Genomic DNA, 18,823 nt, shown 5'->3' on the forward strand with positions numbered 1-18,823 from the left:
GGCGACGTACCTCCAGGAGGCGACAGACTGTCCACGCCGGATGGTTGTCGATGACCCTGGGCGGAGGTGGAGGTGGAGCGGGGGGAGACAACGGGCTGGTGGAGACAGGCTTGACCTGGGAGACATGGAAGGTCGGATGGACATGGAGAGATGGAGGGAGTCGGAGACGAACGGCACAGGGGTTGATGACAGACTCCACTTCGAAAGGCCTGATGAACCGGGGAGAGATCTTAGGGGAGATCCCCTTCAAGGGAAGATCCTTCGCCCGAAGCCACACCGACTGTCCGGGAGCGTACTGGGGGGCAGGCAGACGGCGCCTATTGGCCTGCATTTGGGAGCGGGAGGATGCGCGGAGCAGTGCGGTGCGTGTGCGCTTCCAAGTGCGCCGGCACCTGCGCATATGAGCCTGGACCGACGGGACAGAGATCTCCTCCTCCAATTCGGGGAACAAGGGCGGTTGGTAGCCCAGCGAGGCCATAAACGGGGACAAGCCGGTGGATGCGTTGACCAGCGTGTTGTGGGCATACTCAACCCAGGGAAGCTGAGAGTTCCAGGAGGAGAGATTGGCGTGGGAGACACAACGGAGCGCGGCCTCCATTTCTCAGATTGTCCATTGGACTGGGGGTGGAACCTGGAGGACAAGCTGGGCGTGGCCCCTAGAGCCGCACAGAACGCACGCCACACCTGAGAGGTGAACTGGGGGCCCTCCAGCCAATGCCGGCACTCCTCCAATGCGAGCTTGACGGCCAAGAGCTCGAGGTTGCCGACATCATAATTCCTCTCCGGCAGGGACAACCGGCGGGAGAAAAAGGCACAGGGGTGGAGCTTGTGGTCGGAGGGAGAGCGCTGGGAGAGGACCGCGCCCACTCCAGTGTCCGAAGAGTCGGCCTCCACCACGAACTGAAGGGCGGGATCAGGCTGGACGAGGATGAGAGCGAAAACAAAGCGTCTCTTGAGGCCCCGGAATGCGGTCTCCGCCTCTGGCGTCCACGAGAATGGGCTCTTGGTAGAGGTCAGCGCTGTGAGAGGTGCCGCGACCTGACTGTAGCCCCGAATGAACCGTCGATAAAAATTTGCGAATCCCAAGAACTGCTGCAGCCTCTTGCGGGTTGGAGGGGAGGCCCACTCGGCCACCGTTGAGACCTTGGAAGGATCCATCCTTATCTGGCCTTGACCGATTATGTAGCCCAGGAAGGAGACGGATGAGACGTGGAAGTCGCACTTCTCCGCCTTGACATAAAGTCGATTCTCCAGCAACCGCTGAAGCACCTGCCGGACGTGAATCCTGTGCTCCTCCACGGATCTCGAGAAGATCAGGATGTCGTCAATATATACGAATTCGGAGCGGTTCAACATGTCCCGGAGGACATCATTAACCAGAGACTGGAAGACAGCGGGGGCGTTGGTTAGTCCGAAAGGCATGACTAAGTATTCAAAATGACCCAAAGGCGTGTTGAACGCGGTCTTCCACTCATCCCCCTCCCGGATGCGGACCAAGTGGTATGCGTTGCGCAGATCGAGCTTGGTGAAAACCACGGCTCCGTGGAGGGGAACGAAGGCAGAACTAATCAGAGGCAAAGGATACCTGTTCTTCACGGTGATAGGGTTCAGCCCCCGGCAGTCAATGCAGGGACGAAGCGAACCGTCCTTCTTCCCCACAAAGAAGAACCCCGCTCCAACCGGTGAAGAGGAAGGGCGGATGATCCCAGCGGAGAGGGACTCCCCGATGTACTCCTCCATAGACTCACGCTCGGGCCGGGAGAGATTGAATAGACGACTCCCCGGAAGAGGAGCTCCGGAAAGGAGGTCGATGGCGCAGTCATAAGGACGGTGGGGGGGCAGGGACAAGGCGTGGGATTTACTGAACACCTCCCCAAGGTCGTGGTAATCATTCCGGAACGGAGGACAGGTCAGGAGGAACGGCGGCAGACTCGAGCTCCGGCGCCCGTGGTGACTGGGCGGACCGCAAAAGACAGTGTGTGCTCCAGGACACCACTCGACCGGTTCCCCAATCCATCTGGGTGTCTTGAGCCAGGGGTAACCCAGAACCACCAGAGAGAAGGGACTGGTAATCACTAGAAGCGAGATGGACTCGTGATGATTCCCCAAAACGAGCAGGTTGACCGGAACGGTGCGGCGCTCCACCCGCGTGAGGGTCCTCCCGTCCAGGGCCTGGGTCTCGATAGGAGGATCCAGAGGAACATTGTCGATCCCAAAACGAAGAACCAGCCCCCGATCAATAAAACTCTCTTCCGCTCCGGAGTCCAGGAGGATAGAGAGCGGAAGTGTCTGATCCTGCCACAGGAGAACGGCTTCCAGGAGGGGAAGGGACACCGAGGGGTTACAGGAGCGGCTCGCCAGGATCCCTCAGGTTACTGGCAAGCCCGATCTTTTCCCGAGAGAGCGGGGCAGCCAGACCGGAGATGGCCTGACAGGCCACAGTAGAGAGGCTCCGGAGCGCATACAGCGTTCCCTCTCCTCGGAGGAAAGATGTGTGCGTCCGATCTGCATGGGCTCGGGAGAGAGCCCCCGCTCGCGGCGAGGTGGAGCGGAGAACGAAGGAGAGGACCGAGGCGTTGCCGCTGACTCGAACGAGGGCGTGGGTGACGGACGTGAGCCTCTCTCTCTGCGGCGCTCACGTAAGCGATTGTCCATTCTAATGGAGAGAGCGATCAACTGATCCAGACCCACCTCCTCCTCCCGAGAAGTCAACTGGTCCTTAACCTCGTCGGAGAGCGCGCCCAGGAAAACCCCCTGTAGAGCCTCCTCGTTCCAGCCACTCTCAGCAGCATGGGTGTGGATCTCAACCACGAAGGAGGCGACGCTGCGGGATCCCTGGTGAAGGCGCAGAAGACGCTGAGAAGCCTCTCTTCCCCGGACCGGATGATCTAAAACCCTCTGCATCTCTTTGGTGAAGGCGGAGTAGTTGCACGAAACCGCAGAACCACGTTCCCACACGGCCGCCGCCCACGCGAGAGCCTCCCCTCGCAGGGAGCCGATCAGGTAAGCGATCCGCGACTTATCGGTGGGGTACGTCTGGGGCTGAAGTTCGAAGACCAAGGAGCACTGAAGCAGGAAGGACCGACAGGTTCCCAGGTCCCCCTCGTAGCGTTCCGGGGCCGGAATGAACGGATCCCGGGACGATGGCGCTGGGAGTGGTGGTGCCGGAGAGACGGGGCGCTGGGAGTGAATCGAAATGGTTAAATCCCGGAGGCTGGAAGTGATCTCCTGCAGGGTCCGATCGTGCTGCGTCAGGAGATCCACCTGACGGGAGACGACCTGGCGGAATACCTCTGCGTCAGCTGGGTCCATGTTGGCTAGTTCGTACTGTTAAGGAACAGTCGTGGGGACCCAAATGCTGGACACAGGGAGACGGAGACGGAATAAAGGAAAGGGGTTTTATTCCGTAGACAGGCGAGTAGTCGGGCAGGCAAGGGTCCGGTAACAAGCAGGTAGTCAGACAAGCAGGGATCAGGAACCGGCAGGAGAGTCAGACAGGCGGGGCTCGACGATGGACGGGTAGTCAGGCAGGCAGGGGTTCGGTAACAGGCAGGCAAGGGGACGACGGCAGGCGGTTATTCAGGCAGGCAGGGGTTCGGCGACCGGAGAATACTAGAGAGGGAAGGAGAGGGTTACTACAAGGACAGGCTACTGCTAATGCTCGAGAATGCTGGTTGGACCGATACTACCTAGGTAGACGTAACGACGAACTGGCGACGGCTGATAGGAAATCCCCGGCTGAAAAGGGACGATCAATACGGATAATTACGTCCAGGTGCGGGAGAAGGAGGCCCACCAGCGCCCCATAGCCACTAGATGGCGGTATTGGACCGCGTAGCAGGACGCGACGTGACAGCACGGATCCACAATGCATTGCGTGTCCGTCCCCATCCAAAGTCAATGGGGATCAGTCAACGGACGGAGGCAGTGGGCACGAGGCGTAACACAGATTTGCGTACTCGTAGACCCTATTTTGTGTTTACAATGGTAGAAAAAATATTAACGACTTCAAATGTACTGTTACACATTTGTGACTTTAGAGTACACATGCAAAATAAATATATACGACTTCAAATTTACTGTGACTTTAGTGTACTGTCAAATTCTGCAGTTACAGGTGCTAAAGACTTTTGCTACAATCATACCTTCATATAATACCTTCATAGTTGCCAGGCAGGTTTCAAAAAACATTTACGCTAATGTTGCCAACGAAGAAATAACGTAATACAGATAACACTTGTTTTTACTTTATATTTGTATTGTATTGAATTGATCTAGTAAACTGAGTGTTTAAAGTGTATCATAGTCTAGCTAGCTTGTGTTAATACACTCAGTTTACTAGATAAATGCGACAATTAAATACAATACAAATATAAAATTAGCAACGCTAATAAATGTAATTTGTAAAATAAGTTTAATCTGTTTAATGTTATTTCGTCTTGTGACGCTCACAAAGACGCGAACGTCCGTTGCCAGGCAACGTTCGACGCGATCGTCCGTTGCCAGGCAACGTTCGACGCGATCGTCCGTTGCCAGGCAACGTTCGACGCGATCGTCCGTTGCCAGGCAACGTTCGACGCGATCGTCTGTTGCCAGGCAGGTTTGGAATTTTCGAACGCAGATTACGTAGGCGGTACAATTTTCGCCCCCGGCACAATTTTGGTGTGACAGCACCCCAGGAAAGACACCTACTTCACCAAAATGATAAGTTGAACATGAAAGTGAATGAAGATATAATGATGGAGGATTCTGAATTATTGAGGTGGCCTTACCACCATGGACACGCCTGATCTTGTCTGATCTCGGAAGTTAAGCATGGTCGGGCCTGGTTAGTACCTGGATGGGAGACCGCCTGGGAATAGCAGGTGCTGTAAGTGGTGTCGGGTGGTGGCCTTTAGGTGGTACTCTTCCCTCTGGCCCCTTCACTCATCAATCCCGATGCCCCAGTGCAGTGACGGGGACACCGTCCTTTGGAGGAGACATAAAACCGAGGTCCTGACTCACTGAGGGCATAAAAAGATCCCAGGGCACTTATCGCAAAGAGTAGGGGTTTCCCCGGTGTCCGGGCTCATTCAATCTGGCACCCTAATCACCCTCCTGTATAATTGGTTGACTCATTAATTCCCTCACTCTCAAGCTGGTGTGTGGTGAGCGTTCTGGCGCAGATGGGCTGCCGTGCATCACCCAAGTGGGTGTTACACACTGGTGGTGGTTAGTGAGGTTCCCCCTTCCCTGTTAAATCCATTATTACTATTATTAAAGATATTCTAAAGTAAATTCATTATTGGAATGCAATTAACATAGATTCTTTCTCAAAATGAGAAAGATTATTAAAAATAGAAATGAAATAACAGGGAGGCAGGTCGGTGGGAGGGATGCAACCGCCTTCCTTTATGGAAGTAAATCGGATTTTGAAAATAAAAAGTCATTGAATTCTAAGCACTGAATACTTATGCATGGAAATGACATATCCAGATTTTTGCCTCTGAATTTAACTCAAATCAATTCAAAATCAAATATTCATATTTTCAACATCCCCAAATTCAACATGCAAAATTCAGCTGCAAAATTCAATGTCGGAAAATTCAGCGTTAACATCCTGGGACCCAAGGAAGAGCAATCGTTCCTAGATGCTAGATTGTGTCATGCAAGGCGAGCGGGAATAAGAGCGTCACTCGATTCTTCTATCTTGATATTAAACGTTAATTCTAAACAGCATTTTACCCAGAAGCCCATAATAGGAAATGCTCAAAGGTAAATCAACGTCAATAAACACTGACTGTAGCTTTTTATGGGGAGATAAGACACCAAAAAGTGTCACCCTAGGGGGCGCTGTTGCACATTTTCTGCAACATGCACGAGTTTGAAGCGTAGACAGGCATGAAGTTGTTCATGCCTGGAAACATGCCCAAGCTTAAAACTTAACGTTTGCATGTCACTCATCGATCACTCGGTTGAGTTGAATATTTGATTATGAATTTTTAACATTGAAAAATAAAGCAGAATATGATTTATTAAAAAATGTTAGGAGTTAAATTCAGAGGCAAAACATCCAGATACGTTATTTCAATGCATAAATATTCAGTGCTTAGAATTCAATGGCTTTTTATTTTCAAAATCCGATGGCACAGATTTACTTCCATATTCCTTCACCTTGCATACCGCCGGGAACCTTCCCATAGTTTATGCTATAAGATGTCTATGATCCTTCCCATATAACTTCTGCTCACCCCTTTCTGCTCGTTGTCTCTCCCACCTCTTTCCTTTTCCGTGTCCGTCATGCGCCTAAAAGGCGCAGTCTATTTGTACCCGTTACATGTATGAAGACAATCTATTCTCAATTTTACTTTACATCATTGGTAAAGCAAACTCGCAAATCAATTTGCAAAAATATCGTCCCTTTTCTAAAATGTTCGTGTGGCATAGGATTTCCCCTTGTTAATTAGGTTTGTGTAGAACCGAAAATCGGTTGCCATGGAACGTGATTTTACACTTTAGTAGCCTACTCTATAGTGAGACTCCGCACACGGGCTCTGCCGGTCTCAAATAAAAGCGGACATAAGACACTCCCCACAACATATCAAAACATTGCCCGGTTGGAATTACAACTTGATGTGTTTCTGACCAGTTCCGGCAGATGTTCTGAAGTCTCATGCATGCATGCGTTCCAATGCAGACGATCTGAAATACGCCTAATAGGCTACTTGCACAAACACTTCCTGATTCGCCGTAATACAGCTCACCAGCTTCCGGTTCCAAGATGGCAACGTTCTACACCCGGTGTTTACAGGAGCTGCCGACAATAAATATCACAGATTTGCATCGTTTATGTCGGGAAACAAAAACTCAGACAAGCAAATTGGAGAAGGGGTTTAGGCTGTTGCTTCGACCTACATTCACAGTTACGAAGGTAAGAAAACGACGTCTAACAGACGCTAGCTACTGTCAAAGTCTAATCTGTCAGTTAACTGTCACTGTCGAACGTGTATTACGATGCAGGAACAGCAAACGCCAACAAGATTTCTTAACGAGTGTTTTATATCAGCCTTGATGTTTGCCTGTTGTGTTGAGTAATAATAGTTTAAGTACAGCCACGGTTTTGTGTATATAAAAGTAACATTACTTAGCTACCTAACGTTTCTTTCCATGTAGTAACATGTTATAGATTTGATGATGCGAGTAACCCAGTACAATTGAAGCTTAATGAATTTGTATGTGTTATTTCATTCAGTGTCCAATAAAGACAAGCTGACAGTGCAGGTCAGCGTGAGAGCCTTGTGCTACAGGTCGATGGGGAAGAGCGAGGCACCACAGTTTGAGTCTAGGCAGGAAGCTGTGTTCATCCCTGTTCAGTGGTGTTTGTTTGGTTAAGCAGTAGCTAAGTGTAGTCCTCAAGGGCCACCAACTTGAATGTTTTTCATGTCTCCCTGTTTTTCACACACAATTTAATATAGTCAAGGTAATGAGTACAAGGCTACAACTTTTCAATAAACAAGATATTTATTGTCGTTTGCACAGCAGAAGTACAGGTACATTGGAATAATTGTGATTATAGGAGTCCGCTTTAAAAAAAAACACATCTTTATTTTAAGAGGGAGAGAATATAACAGTAAGCATTCAGGGTGTTAGGCTTTTTCTAGCACAGTTGAAGTACTTACCTTCATAAGAAACAAGTTGTTTTTGACACCCATGATGCTGAGGTTATATTTCTAATGATTTACCTTTTTCTCTTAGATCAAGCTTTGTGATTCATCAGCCAAGGGATGAAAAAAGAAAGAGTTAATCTATGGGCTGGAGCAGCTGTCTCTGAGAGGAAAAGAAAAAAAGTATAGCTCAAAAACAACAAATACAAATGCAATGGCATCACGTATAATTACATCTGTAACTACTTATAAAGTACTGTTGATGCACGTGCAGGTGCGACCACTTCTTTTTTCTGGGCAGCTGATTTGGTCTGGAAACACGGACCATCTTGTAGAGAAGGCTCAATCAAAGACCAAAAAAGCTATCAGATGGTTGTAGCTGGCAAATCTATTCACAAAAGACATCGCATAAAAAATTTCAATTAGAATTGTACATCAAAAGTATACATTGTTACCAAAATAATGTCAACAGTAACTAAGATTAAGATTTTATCGTATTTATAATATATATATATATATTATGTAGCAGGGTGACCTGTATTTCTCCCATATATCTGTTTCAGCATCAGTCACCTCCCTTTTACCTGTATTGTGACTTGTGCCACTACGCAACGGTTGCTCTACCGGATGGCGTCGTAACTAATCCCTGGCACTCAGCTGACAGGTTTGTTTAGTTTCCTCTTTGGGTGCAGTTCAATAACTGCACCAACTTCCTGTAAGACAACCTGATGTGTGTGGATATCTAATGCCCTAATGTGTTCTCTGTGCTCTCTTTTTAGAGTAGTGTTCTTGTCCGGGCCATATCTTTGGGAGGCGCGGTTTGGTGGTTTGCCGTGTACTTGTGTGTAGATAAGTAGGGTGTTACCTGCTCAATTCATACATTTTTACAATTGTTTATTAATAGTATTTTGTTCTAGGACCAGCATTGGTGGAGTTGGAGACGGTCACATTCTGGCGCTGGCGCTTCAGTGCTCCTATTTTCATCTCATAGAATAATAACACGACTTTTTTCAACCATTTAAAAATAAACTTTTGTAGACTTGAACTGGAAACACGTCTCTGTAAGTCTTTACACAAATCTGTATTATAAATGTTGTTTGTTTTTGTACTATTGGTGTGGTCACATTCATATATATAAATTCTGATAAGACATGGACATCCCCAACTCCAATTACACCATCTCTCAACATGCCACTACTTGTGTCCTATTAATCATTCACATTCACATTCACGGATGTCTGCGTCGGAGCCAGCAAACCGCTGCAGTCCAAACTCTCGCTGGAGACGTAACTCCTGTAGCTCCTTTCTCAGCTCCTGTACTTCATTTGAGACGCTTTCAGCAGCTGATGCGGACATATCCATGGCAGTCGGTTCAGAGAGAGCAGTAGTCTTGATCGTTGAATAGGAGATCAACTTCATCTTCCGGAGGGGCAGTTTCGACGAACCGATCAACTCTCTCCCACACGCCGCCCCTTGGGGTTTCGACTGTATACTGGTTCCACTCAAAAAGGGTCGCTACGGCACCTTTTGCAAGTCTCCTTCGACCCTGAGGAGTAGTTGGCTCAATCAACTTGTCGGGACTAAAGTGTCTGCTACAGACCTTGGAGTGAGTGGTGATGACATATGCATCCCGGCGTATGTTGACAATCCATCGACTCCTCACGTCAGTTTGGCTCGGAAAGCCATGAAAACTTAATACCCCGTTGAATTTTGCTGACGCTGTACAGTTCGGGACACATCTGTGCTCTGTATAGGTTGTCTCCTGCCTCTGAAAAGGTCCAGTTTTTAGATGTTTGCGGTCTTTATCCATGTTTACAGTATCAAAGTCAGCAGGCTAGCGCAATAAACACACAGACCGGAAGCAACCGAGCTGTATTATTTGAAACAGGAAGTACGTCACACAGCTTAGTGCATACACCCTATAAGATCCGTCGATGGACGCATGTGGGGGCAGGCGATCCAACAGGAGGCTCTAAACTCCTGACCGCTAGGGAGCAGAGAACCATTAGGAGGCTCCAAACTCCTGACCACTAGGGGGCAGAGAACCAACCGCACTGTTCTAAATTTACTCGACCACCATAGAGACACTGGTGTCGAATGGGCGGGTTTTTTGTGTTTCGTAAACATTCATCGCAAAAGTTAACAAGTGGATCCGTTTACAACGTGAACGTCGATGAGTAGCTTTGTTTCAGTGTAACGTGTATGAGGGTAAACGGATGGATCCACAGCCCTTCAGCAGTGTGCTGGTGCGGCGGCTCACTTTAAGCCGTTAAACTCATGGATTCGAAGCACCTCAAATCGGTAAGTAAATGTGCAATGTGTGCGTCACCTTTTTGTACGTGTAGGAAAGAAGGACTATGTGAGGTGGCTCATCCACACTAAAAACATGTCCTCTGTTGTGATTACCGTCATTACGGTACCGCTCGAACTAACAAACTTTAACCACAACAGCTATGGAAACCTCAACATGCCTTTCTACTTACTGTTTTAAATTGGATTGTTATCAGCCTTGCCCTAATTTGGCAAAACTGACTTAAATTGGGACTATATGACAACGAAACGAGACGAAAGGGTCTTTGCAGGACTATTCTGTGAACTTCACCACAACAGTGAATGGGAGGGTCTTCAGTCGAACATTTTAAACGTGCTGACGGTCCAGCATCACGACCGCAATGAAGGGTCAACTCAGTTCACTATCATACCCTGTGTCTCATCTCTCTACACATGTGTGTTCACAGAGCGGAGCATCTAGGAAACTCAACTTCCTGCCCAACAAGGAAATGTATGCTTTGATTTGCTTCCTTGTGTTCTGGTCAAATGTAATTTCAGGCCGTCCTAGTAATTGGGCTTTCCTAATTCGCCACCTGGCTTTCAGATCACCCAAGCAACGGGGGAGGGGGGTCCCTCTGGACGCGTTAGATGGGCTGCTTGACAATCTGGGTAAGTGTGGTGTGTGTGTGTGCACTTACACCAGACCAGCGGTTCTTTAAAATTGCAGTGGTTTTCAAACTGACGACCGTACCGTTTTAACCACTTAATCGTCAAATTCCGCCGGCGGGCAAGTTTTCGTTACACCAGCCCTTCCCCCCCATCATGCTGGGTCAATTTTCGGCATCATACAGTTGAGTGTTATAGTCATTTCATACACCGTTTGAAAGCTTAGAATCTCAGGAATGTCATCCAATGTCAACCATGTGGTGGAATAAATATGTTTAGCGAATATAGATCAAACATATCCTAGTGCAGGGGTACTCAAGTAGAAATGATGAGGGGCCACAATTTCTTTTTTCAGTGACTCAAGGGGCCGGTCGGTATACGTGTGACTGAGGCCGATATATGCTCTGTTTTAGACGTAACGCGCAAGCACGTAAGATACATAACCCCCCCTTGCGCGGTAAAATATCCCCCCTTACGTGCGTCGGCCAAAATTCCTGACTATGCGACTAAAACACTACGGCCCTACGCAGCTCGCAAAGACTGTGATTGGCCAGCTAACCACATCCTTTCAGGAGTCTCACATTTCCGGTTTTACAGCATAATAGCGCCATTTTTAAAAGGCTGTGACAGAAGCGAATGAAGAAGGAGAAGAAGAAAACACAAGAACGAATTATGATAATTATAAATATAAACAAGCCAGCGATTTCCACTTCCACGCCCACAGATTCGTTCGTTGCTCCCCCTACTGTTCTGGCGGAGAATCCCCTTGCAACACGCGCAATCCTTAAGGAACCTTAAAGGAACCGTAAATCAAAACTTGTCTAAAACAAGTCCCTTGTGTAAATTACGTGCTTACGTCTCTGCGTCTAAAACGACCCTAAATCGGCCTTGACTGCTGCTGAGATGGACTGTCTGCCTCGAGTTTGGGAGGGCTGGAGCGGTCTGTGGGCTGGAGTGCTATCTGTTTATCGTTGCAACCCCCAGCCTCGTATTGAGATCGCGGCGCGCGGTTTCAAAATAAGAGCGCCCAGCACGATTATTATTATTATTATTTTTTTTTTTTAATAATTAAAAAAACTTTTCAAAACAGCTCGAGGGCCATTAATAGACACCCCGCGGGCCACAAAAGGCCCGCGGGCCGCTACTTGAGTATGACTGTCCTAGTGTCTTAGGGCAAAATAGCCCCCCTCACCCTCCTCCTCCCTTGGTGGATTCTAACTTTATCGTCGTTGTGGATATCCTTAGCAATGAGTTGATACTTCATGTTGGGTCTTGGAATGTTCATAAGAGTCCGCAGAAATCGAATATCAATATTATTTTAGTCTAATTACATTATGTATATGCACAAGCCATCTTATACAAAGCAGCCGAAAAATAGAAAACCGAAACGCTGCAATGTTTTTTTGTAGAAAACTGCGATTCAGGGTTTGAATTCATTCAGCTATTGTCGTGTGATTCATTGAATCCACTGTGCTCGCCAGGGTCTCACGGTGACATAGAGCCCTCCCACATGTCTGTAAGACTTCCTTGTTTACAAGCCTTACAAGCCAATGAGGCGATCACTATCTACACGGGGCATGTATACTTTGACAGCTACACCAGCAGACAGCAAGGGTCGGGGACGGGCCTTAGATATCATAATAGCCAATGAAAAGACCTTTCTGACGATATCCAGCATGTCAAACCACGTCTCACGTGTGGTTGTGAAAACAAATGCGCAAGGGGTGTGCGTAAACTAGCAGGCTCTTCCCCCAGAGTGCGAGTGTGAAGCAAGTGGTTGATTAGCGCGCTCGTGTGTGGTTTTATTTTTATTTACTTTTGTGAGTTTGGTTTTATGAATATTTTGAAAGATGCCTAAACGCCCGGAGAATAAAGGAAGGGGAGGGAGGGAGGAAATCATGTAAATAGTTATTTTTGTTTATTTTCACATTGTTATTGTAATTTTACTTATTTTTGTTTATTTGTACATAGTTATTTATAGTATTTTTAATATTTCAGTTTTGGTGTTCATACAGTCTTCACTTTTTAAGTAAAGATAATAGCCAAAACACTTTGTTTGAGCTTTTTTTGGTCAAAATTGCATAGGCGGAATAGGCTAAAATTTTTAATTTTTGTGTCTGATTATACCTGTCTCATTACATATCAGAACATTTGGTATGATATTTAAATGGTTCACAAGAAAGCCCACAGGGTAACCTTTCATTTTAGACCAAGATTATGCTTCTACATGTTTGGGTTCACTTTTGTTTACAGTATGCATTTTGGGTAGCCAAAGCCCTTTTTTGGAGTCTCCAAAAGGACCCTGAACAGAACGAATGGACATATCATTACATAATCATAATAATATCATTGGTTGCCATGGTGACGGCGCGGCTGTGTCCAGACGCCGTCAGGGTCTCTATGTTTAGACTGTGCATTTTACCTATCTTTTTTACTGATGTGACTTTTAGTATGATCACATATGATCACCAAATGCTTTTAGAAATAAGGGATCAGTGCGGCATATTTTATGTTAGCACGTCTTTTGACAGCAAGTCGGCGTTTCCAGCTGAGATTCTCCGACAAACTGACAAACTGACGTTCATAACAGTAATAGCGACAAGCCCTGGAAACGGTCAAAACACAGAGGGAGAAGAGGGGGGATCCGGGACAGACTGAGGAGGAAGGACGCAGGCGGAGATGGCGCACACGTGTCGCGGGACCATAAACCTGGTCACGGCGCACATCGACACGGAGGACGCCTGCAACATCGTGCTGAGCAGCGGGGGGCGCACGTACCACCTGAAGGCCAGCACGGAGGTGGAGCGCCAGAGATGGGTCACAGCCCTAGAGCTGGCCAAGGCTAAAGCCATCCGCATGATGAATGACCAGTCAGCTGAGCGGACTATCAGAGCGTCCCTACCCAACGTGAAGGACATCTACCACAAGAGGGTGGAGTCGAGGGCAAAAAACATCAGGAGGGATGACACACACCCCAATGCCAGCCTCTTCACCCTGCTGCCGTCGGGTAGACGCCTACGAAGCCTTAACTCAAGGACTGAGAGACTTAAGAGAAGTTTTTATCCACAGGCAGTGAGAAACTTGAATTCAAATTTTTAATTCAACACCTTATTTTTAAATTTGGTTTTATTTACATTTTTTATTTTATCTAAATAAATTAACTAATTTATTTTATTTTATATTTTTATTTATTTTTGCACAGTGTGGAGCATTGACCCTTTAACATTTCACTTCAATTTATTGTATGTGACAAATAAAAACACTTGAACTTGAACTTGATAAAAGGAGCTGGAGACTTCATCTTTTATGCTTTGTTGATCTGCTTTTACACACAGCATCACAAGACCTAGGGCTAGGGCTCAGTAGTGTTTCCAAGGGATATGGAGTTACCCAGGGTACTACAATCAGCTTGGTTTTGGAGTTGTGTGTATGCGGCCGGGAGGAAAAACAATATTGTGGTCTTCCCAGCACTGTGAGAGTACATAATACAGTTATTCTGATAATGTCATAAGATTCTACAGGTTCTCAGCTTTCCAAAGAGACGAAGCATGTTATTAGTGGTCATACTATTTAGGAGCAGTTCTCTCTAGAGTAGGCGCAGTGCAAAAACAAAAAAATTGCAAAAAAATGGCCCGAAGACTAAGTGGTAGTAAGGACTTATTTTACTGCACAACCTATTTGATTGTTGGGCCATGGGGAGTCACTGCATGAACATTTTTACTCACCCCTGCCTGACTTTCTGCCATTCTTCAGATTCCTCCTTGGATGGCTTCAATATCATAATTCCGATGCCCATCACCACTTCTGGAGCGGAAGAGAAAGAGGAGGCCCCTTCTTCAGGAAATATCCAACCTTTCTCCGTGGTAGGACACTGTCCACACAGCAGTCTGGAGAAAAAAGCGTATTTTATGTTCCTATCTGAGAGCTCTTGAAATGTGTGAATATACCTCACCCGTTTAGGGCAGTCAAGTTGTTGACCGTTATGCACTTGTTCGACCAAATCACATTGTTTGGACAATTGGAGGGAAATATGCAGACATATATATTTTATTTTTGAGTGATGGGCTATATTGTGTCAGTAATACCATTTAATTATGAATTCAGAAACATATGGCATGAGTTAATATTTTTTGTAATATTTTGTGTAAAATATCGCGTTTACCGCTCAATAGACTTGAATGGGAACATTATAATGGGCCCTTTGTCCCGCAGCCTCATCCATAGTTAGCCATTAAGCACAAAACCAGAGTCTCACATGTCCGTCCACCACACTGTCCAGCTCAGCGCTCTTCCTCTGGTTCTGGGAGCTGCTTCACACTGAAGCTCTGCCCTAACCCAGCTGGACTCAGAGCCAGAGGTGATCTGAACCCAGCTGGAATCAGAGCCCGAGTGAGTCTGAACCCAGCTGGACTAAGACCCAGAGTGGGTCTGAACCCAGCTGGACTCCCCCCCATCGACCAATGGGTTGGATGAATATGTTGGTAGAATGTGAGTTAACCAAGATCTTCTTTGGTTGACTACAGCCCTATACTAGCCTTCATGTGCTGCGCTGTCTGATTTCATTTATGTGACCTGTTGTTGTGGTCTTTATAGGGTCCCAAAGGAGAACCTCAACCACCAGCGGGACCGGTGAAGAACAAAGAACATAACTTGGGTAGGAAGTTACATTACCAGCACTGTTGGTAATGTTTTACTTTTTCTTATGAAGCAATTGCACATGGCAGAACAGAGCATGTGTCTTCTACTGATTATTGTCTAGTTTGTGGATGGAAGCTGTCTTCAGTGTTGTATTGAATTGCTCTTCCCCTAGTTGGTCTAGAGGCCAGCAGTCTGTTGGTAGAGCACTACCCGATCAACACCTCCAGTCCCTTAGAGGCGAAGCACCAAAGGGTCATGGAGGCTTCCCCCGATCGCTTCCTCTGGGACCATGAGGGAGACCCTGAAGACCAGCCAAAGACCAGCAGGCCCTCCATGGCAAGGGACCACTCCTCTGAGCCTTTCCAGCAACCGTAAGCAGCATGTTGGGTTCGGCATTGGGGTTTTCACTGTGTTGGATTGGGCACTGGAGGTATTAAACAAAATCAGTTTAATTTTTTTAGGAAAACCATTGTTTTTAAAAAAATTATTTTTTAGTAATAATAAATATTAATTAATTGAACAGATGCATTTTTCCAGAGAAACCTATTAAATTATAAAATGTCTATTTGGAACGTGTATGATTGTTTCATAAGAAGGTTTTAAACATTTGTGTTTTCAGTGTGTTGATAAATGAGGGTGCACCTAACCTAAGGAGATTATATAATGAATATAATTAAGTACCGGTAATATAATGAATAAAAAAATAATTCATCATTCATAAGATTCAACAGTAGATTTAGCTTGGCTACTAGTTAACATTTCTTTTTTATGTTTGTTTTCTTATAAAAAAAACACATTATATTGTCTACTTAGCACTGTTTTTCTGTGAACGTACTTTGTCTGTTTGTGTATGGTCAACACTATAAACAAGGTCCACTTTTAATTACAACTGTGTTCGAGTGTGTGGCCTCGATGCTCTTACCGCTCTCCTTCCTCCATCTCAAACCACATCTAGTGCAGCCAGTTCAGAGCCGCCAGTGTGGAGACCGGGGACTAATCTCCCGTCCTCCTCCTCGGGGTCCAGGGCCTCCTTCATCCAGAAGCTCAGAGCCACCAGCCTCTCTAGAGCACCGCGGTGAGCTCACTGATCAGCTCTTTGATTCAGATTCAGACTCCTTTCAGTTTTTCCGCCTCTCCACGAAACAATCCAGCCATGGTATTGCTCTCCATATCTTTTGGAGTATACTCCCAGCGCGGGGAAGCAGTGACTGTCACCTGAAAATGATATGGCTGTAACTGCAGCTCAAATGCCAGCCACCAGAGGTTGCTAATTGAGACTTGCATAATGAGGGATAGCGTTGTAACAGTATGACAATTTCATATCACGATTAACGGGACCAAAATGGTCACGATATCAGTATTATCGTTATCAGTATTATTCCGGTATTGTTCAAATGTTCTGACATTTCTAAAAAAAACTGATTAACACACCCAAAGTGAATACTGAATACAGTATATCTACTTATTTGATGCCAATAAAGTGAAGTAGAGTAAAGATAGAGGTTTTAGTAGGTTTAGGTGAACCCATGCACATTTAATAGGGGTGTAACGATTCATGCGATGCATCGATGAATCGATTGTCAGTCCTACCGATTCAACTAAATCGATCTGCTAAAATAAATAAATAGAATGAATCGCTTTGGCTTCACCAATAATCGATATAGATGCTTTAAATCGTATGAATCGATTATGATTACCGTAATTTTCGGACTATAAGCCGCGCCTTTTTCCCCATTTTTCGATCCTTAAAAATATTTAAACTTTGACGCGACATTCGCTTGATGACAGCCAATCGGCGTTCAACAGCGTGGCCACTGAGTGACATGTGTGTAACGTAACAGCCATTCAGCGTTCAACCGGCCAACCCGGTGCAGTGCAGTCCGGGGTGAACTGCAGCATGGAGGAGAAACTGATTGTTGCCGTTTGCAACTCCCGGAGCTCTTTATATAATAGTAGGCCTATATAATATAATATAATTGTATAATAATATCACGGCCAAAAGCTCTGTGTGCCTCTGGATGGCCGTAGCGCGGGGAGCTCTCGTAGGGATTGGGCTTCTCAGGTTTGTTTACCGGCGTATGAATAGACTGCGTCAGGTTCTCCGACGTCTCTCCCTCTTCCACAAAAGGTAAAGACATGCAATGGTAGTTATCTCGGCCGGAATTTGGCAGTAATGGTGGAAAAAGTAACAGACCGGGGAACATAGAACCCTTTTTTTGAATAAGGGTCCTATGTTCCCTGGTCACATACATATCGGGGAACATAGGACCCTTTTTGGGAAAAGCGGGGAACATAGGACCTTTTTTTTTTAAAAAGGGTCCTATGTTCCCCAGTCTCGTACGAAGAGGGGAACATAGGACCCGGGAACATAGGACCCGGGGAACATAGACACGCTCCCACAAAATGCTAACCTTAGCTTAGTTGTTTGTTTACATTCGCTGTACAGCGCCGCGCCAATCAACTGTGACTGGCTTGCTGCAGAGCGTGAGCGCCTTGGGAATATCCAGACAATATAATGGATATAATATGGACACATAAGCCAATCAATATTCGGTATTTGTTATGGATTTATTGTACAAATTCCCTGAAAAGATGCACGTTCCAGGATGAATTGAAAAGCTCCCGTAAGGGCTGAGATGGCAGAGGACAGCTGATTTTGAACGGAACAACAGCTGTTCGCTTTCACGGGGAAAAACGAAGGAACTTCAACCTACTTAGGCCTACTAATTAACGTTCAAAAGCTAATAAATATTCGACAAAATATGCAGATACTGTCAAAATCGGTTCCAGGGAGTATATAGGGATTATTAATGTTGTTTTTGATGGTGTTTTTTTCTGGAACGAGTATTCGAATATTCGCTTGGAAAAACCAACGAGTATTCAAAGCCAGAAAAATGGCATTCGGGCCAGCCCTAATGGTAATTAAACATTAAAACACCTGCGGCTTATAGTCCAGTGCGGCTTGTATATGTACACATCATTCAATTTAGCTTAATTTATTTTGTGAAGTGCAGCTCGGTAATCTGTAACTCTGTCATCAGCTAGTCAGCTTGCAAGGAAGTCCCACAAGAGTTTTTTTTCTCCCTCACCCTCTACTGGTGCATTTCAAACATGGCAGAGAGCGGCAGCGAGATTGTTAATGCACCAGCAAACTTGAAATACAAAGTGTGGAAGCAATTTGGCTTCGCAAAGAATAATGGTAAAATTGACAAGGGGTGTCACATTATTGCATGTTTATTTCACGGATATAGAATTTTGGTTTAAAGTTACTGAATCGAATCGTGGTTTACATAATCGAATCGTTCCAAAAAAAATTGTCCTTGAATCGAATCGCCAACTACTGAATCGTTAATCGAATCGAATCGTCTGAAGCCAAAGATTCACACCCCTATCATTTAATAATAATAATAATTGATCCGTTTTTTATAGCCCTTTTCTAAGTACTCAAAGACGCTTCACAAATAAGAAAGGAATACATAGTCAGTACAGACAATCAAAAAAAATAGATTTTGGCAAAAGGTAGACTTGTAGATATCTTCAGAACCCAATGTATGTGTTATTTTTTTAAGTAAATGTACCTATTTCCCTTGAAACCCTCTGTTAGC

General features: G+C 46.0%; 1 protein-coding gene and 1 pseudogene across 5 annotated transcripts in view; both read left to right on the top strand.

Annotated features, from left to right (window-relative positions):
* Positions 1 to 4,758: 4,758 nt before the first annotated feature.
* LOC130377796 (5S ribosomal RNA) lies at positions 4,759 to 4,877 on the top strand (annotated as a pseudogene).
* Positions 4,878 to 6,457: 1,580 nt separating this feature from the next.
* The window catches only part of si:ch211-161h7.4 (titin), a 51,113-nt gene continuing 38,747 nt past the window's right edge, over positions 6,458 to 18,823 (top strand). Inside the window, exons 1-8 of one of the 5 annotated variants that reach the window (XM_056583655.1) lie at positions 6,458 to 8,307; positions 8,423 to 9,944; positions 10,382 to 10,425; positions 10,519 to 10,583; positions 14,334 to 14,443; positions 15,174 to 15,234; positions 15,391 to 15,589; positions 16,174 to 16,293. In XM_056583655.1, coding sequence (XP_056439630.1) covers positions 9,921 to 9,944; positions 10,382 to 10,425; positions 10,519 to 10,583; positions 14,334 to 14,443; positions 15,174 to 15,234; positions 15,391 to 15,589; positions 16,174 to 16,293 — 623 coding nt within the window. In that variant the 5' untranslated portion in view covers positions 6,458 to 8,307; positions 8,423 to 9,920. Of the gene's footprint in view, positions 9,945 to 10,381; positions 10,426 to 10,518; positions 10,584 to 14,333; positions 14,444 to 15,173; positions 15,235 to 15,390; positions 15,590 to 16,173; positions 16,294 to 18,823 lie in introns of those variants that run through there. The other 4 variants (XM_056583654.1, XM_056583653.1, XM_056583656.1 and 1 more) reach the window with 4 other exon arrangements.

This window comes from Gadus chalcogrammus, chromosome 23 (genome assembly GCF_026213295.1).
Source record: "Gadus chalcogrammus isolate NIFS_2021 chromosome 23, NIFS_Gcha_1.0, whole genome shotgun sequence".
Taxonomy (NCBI): domain Eukaryota; kingdom Metazoa; phylum Chordata; class Actinopteri; order Gadiformes; family Gadidae; genus Gadus; species Gadus chalcogrammus.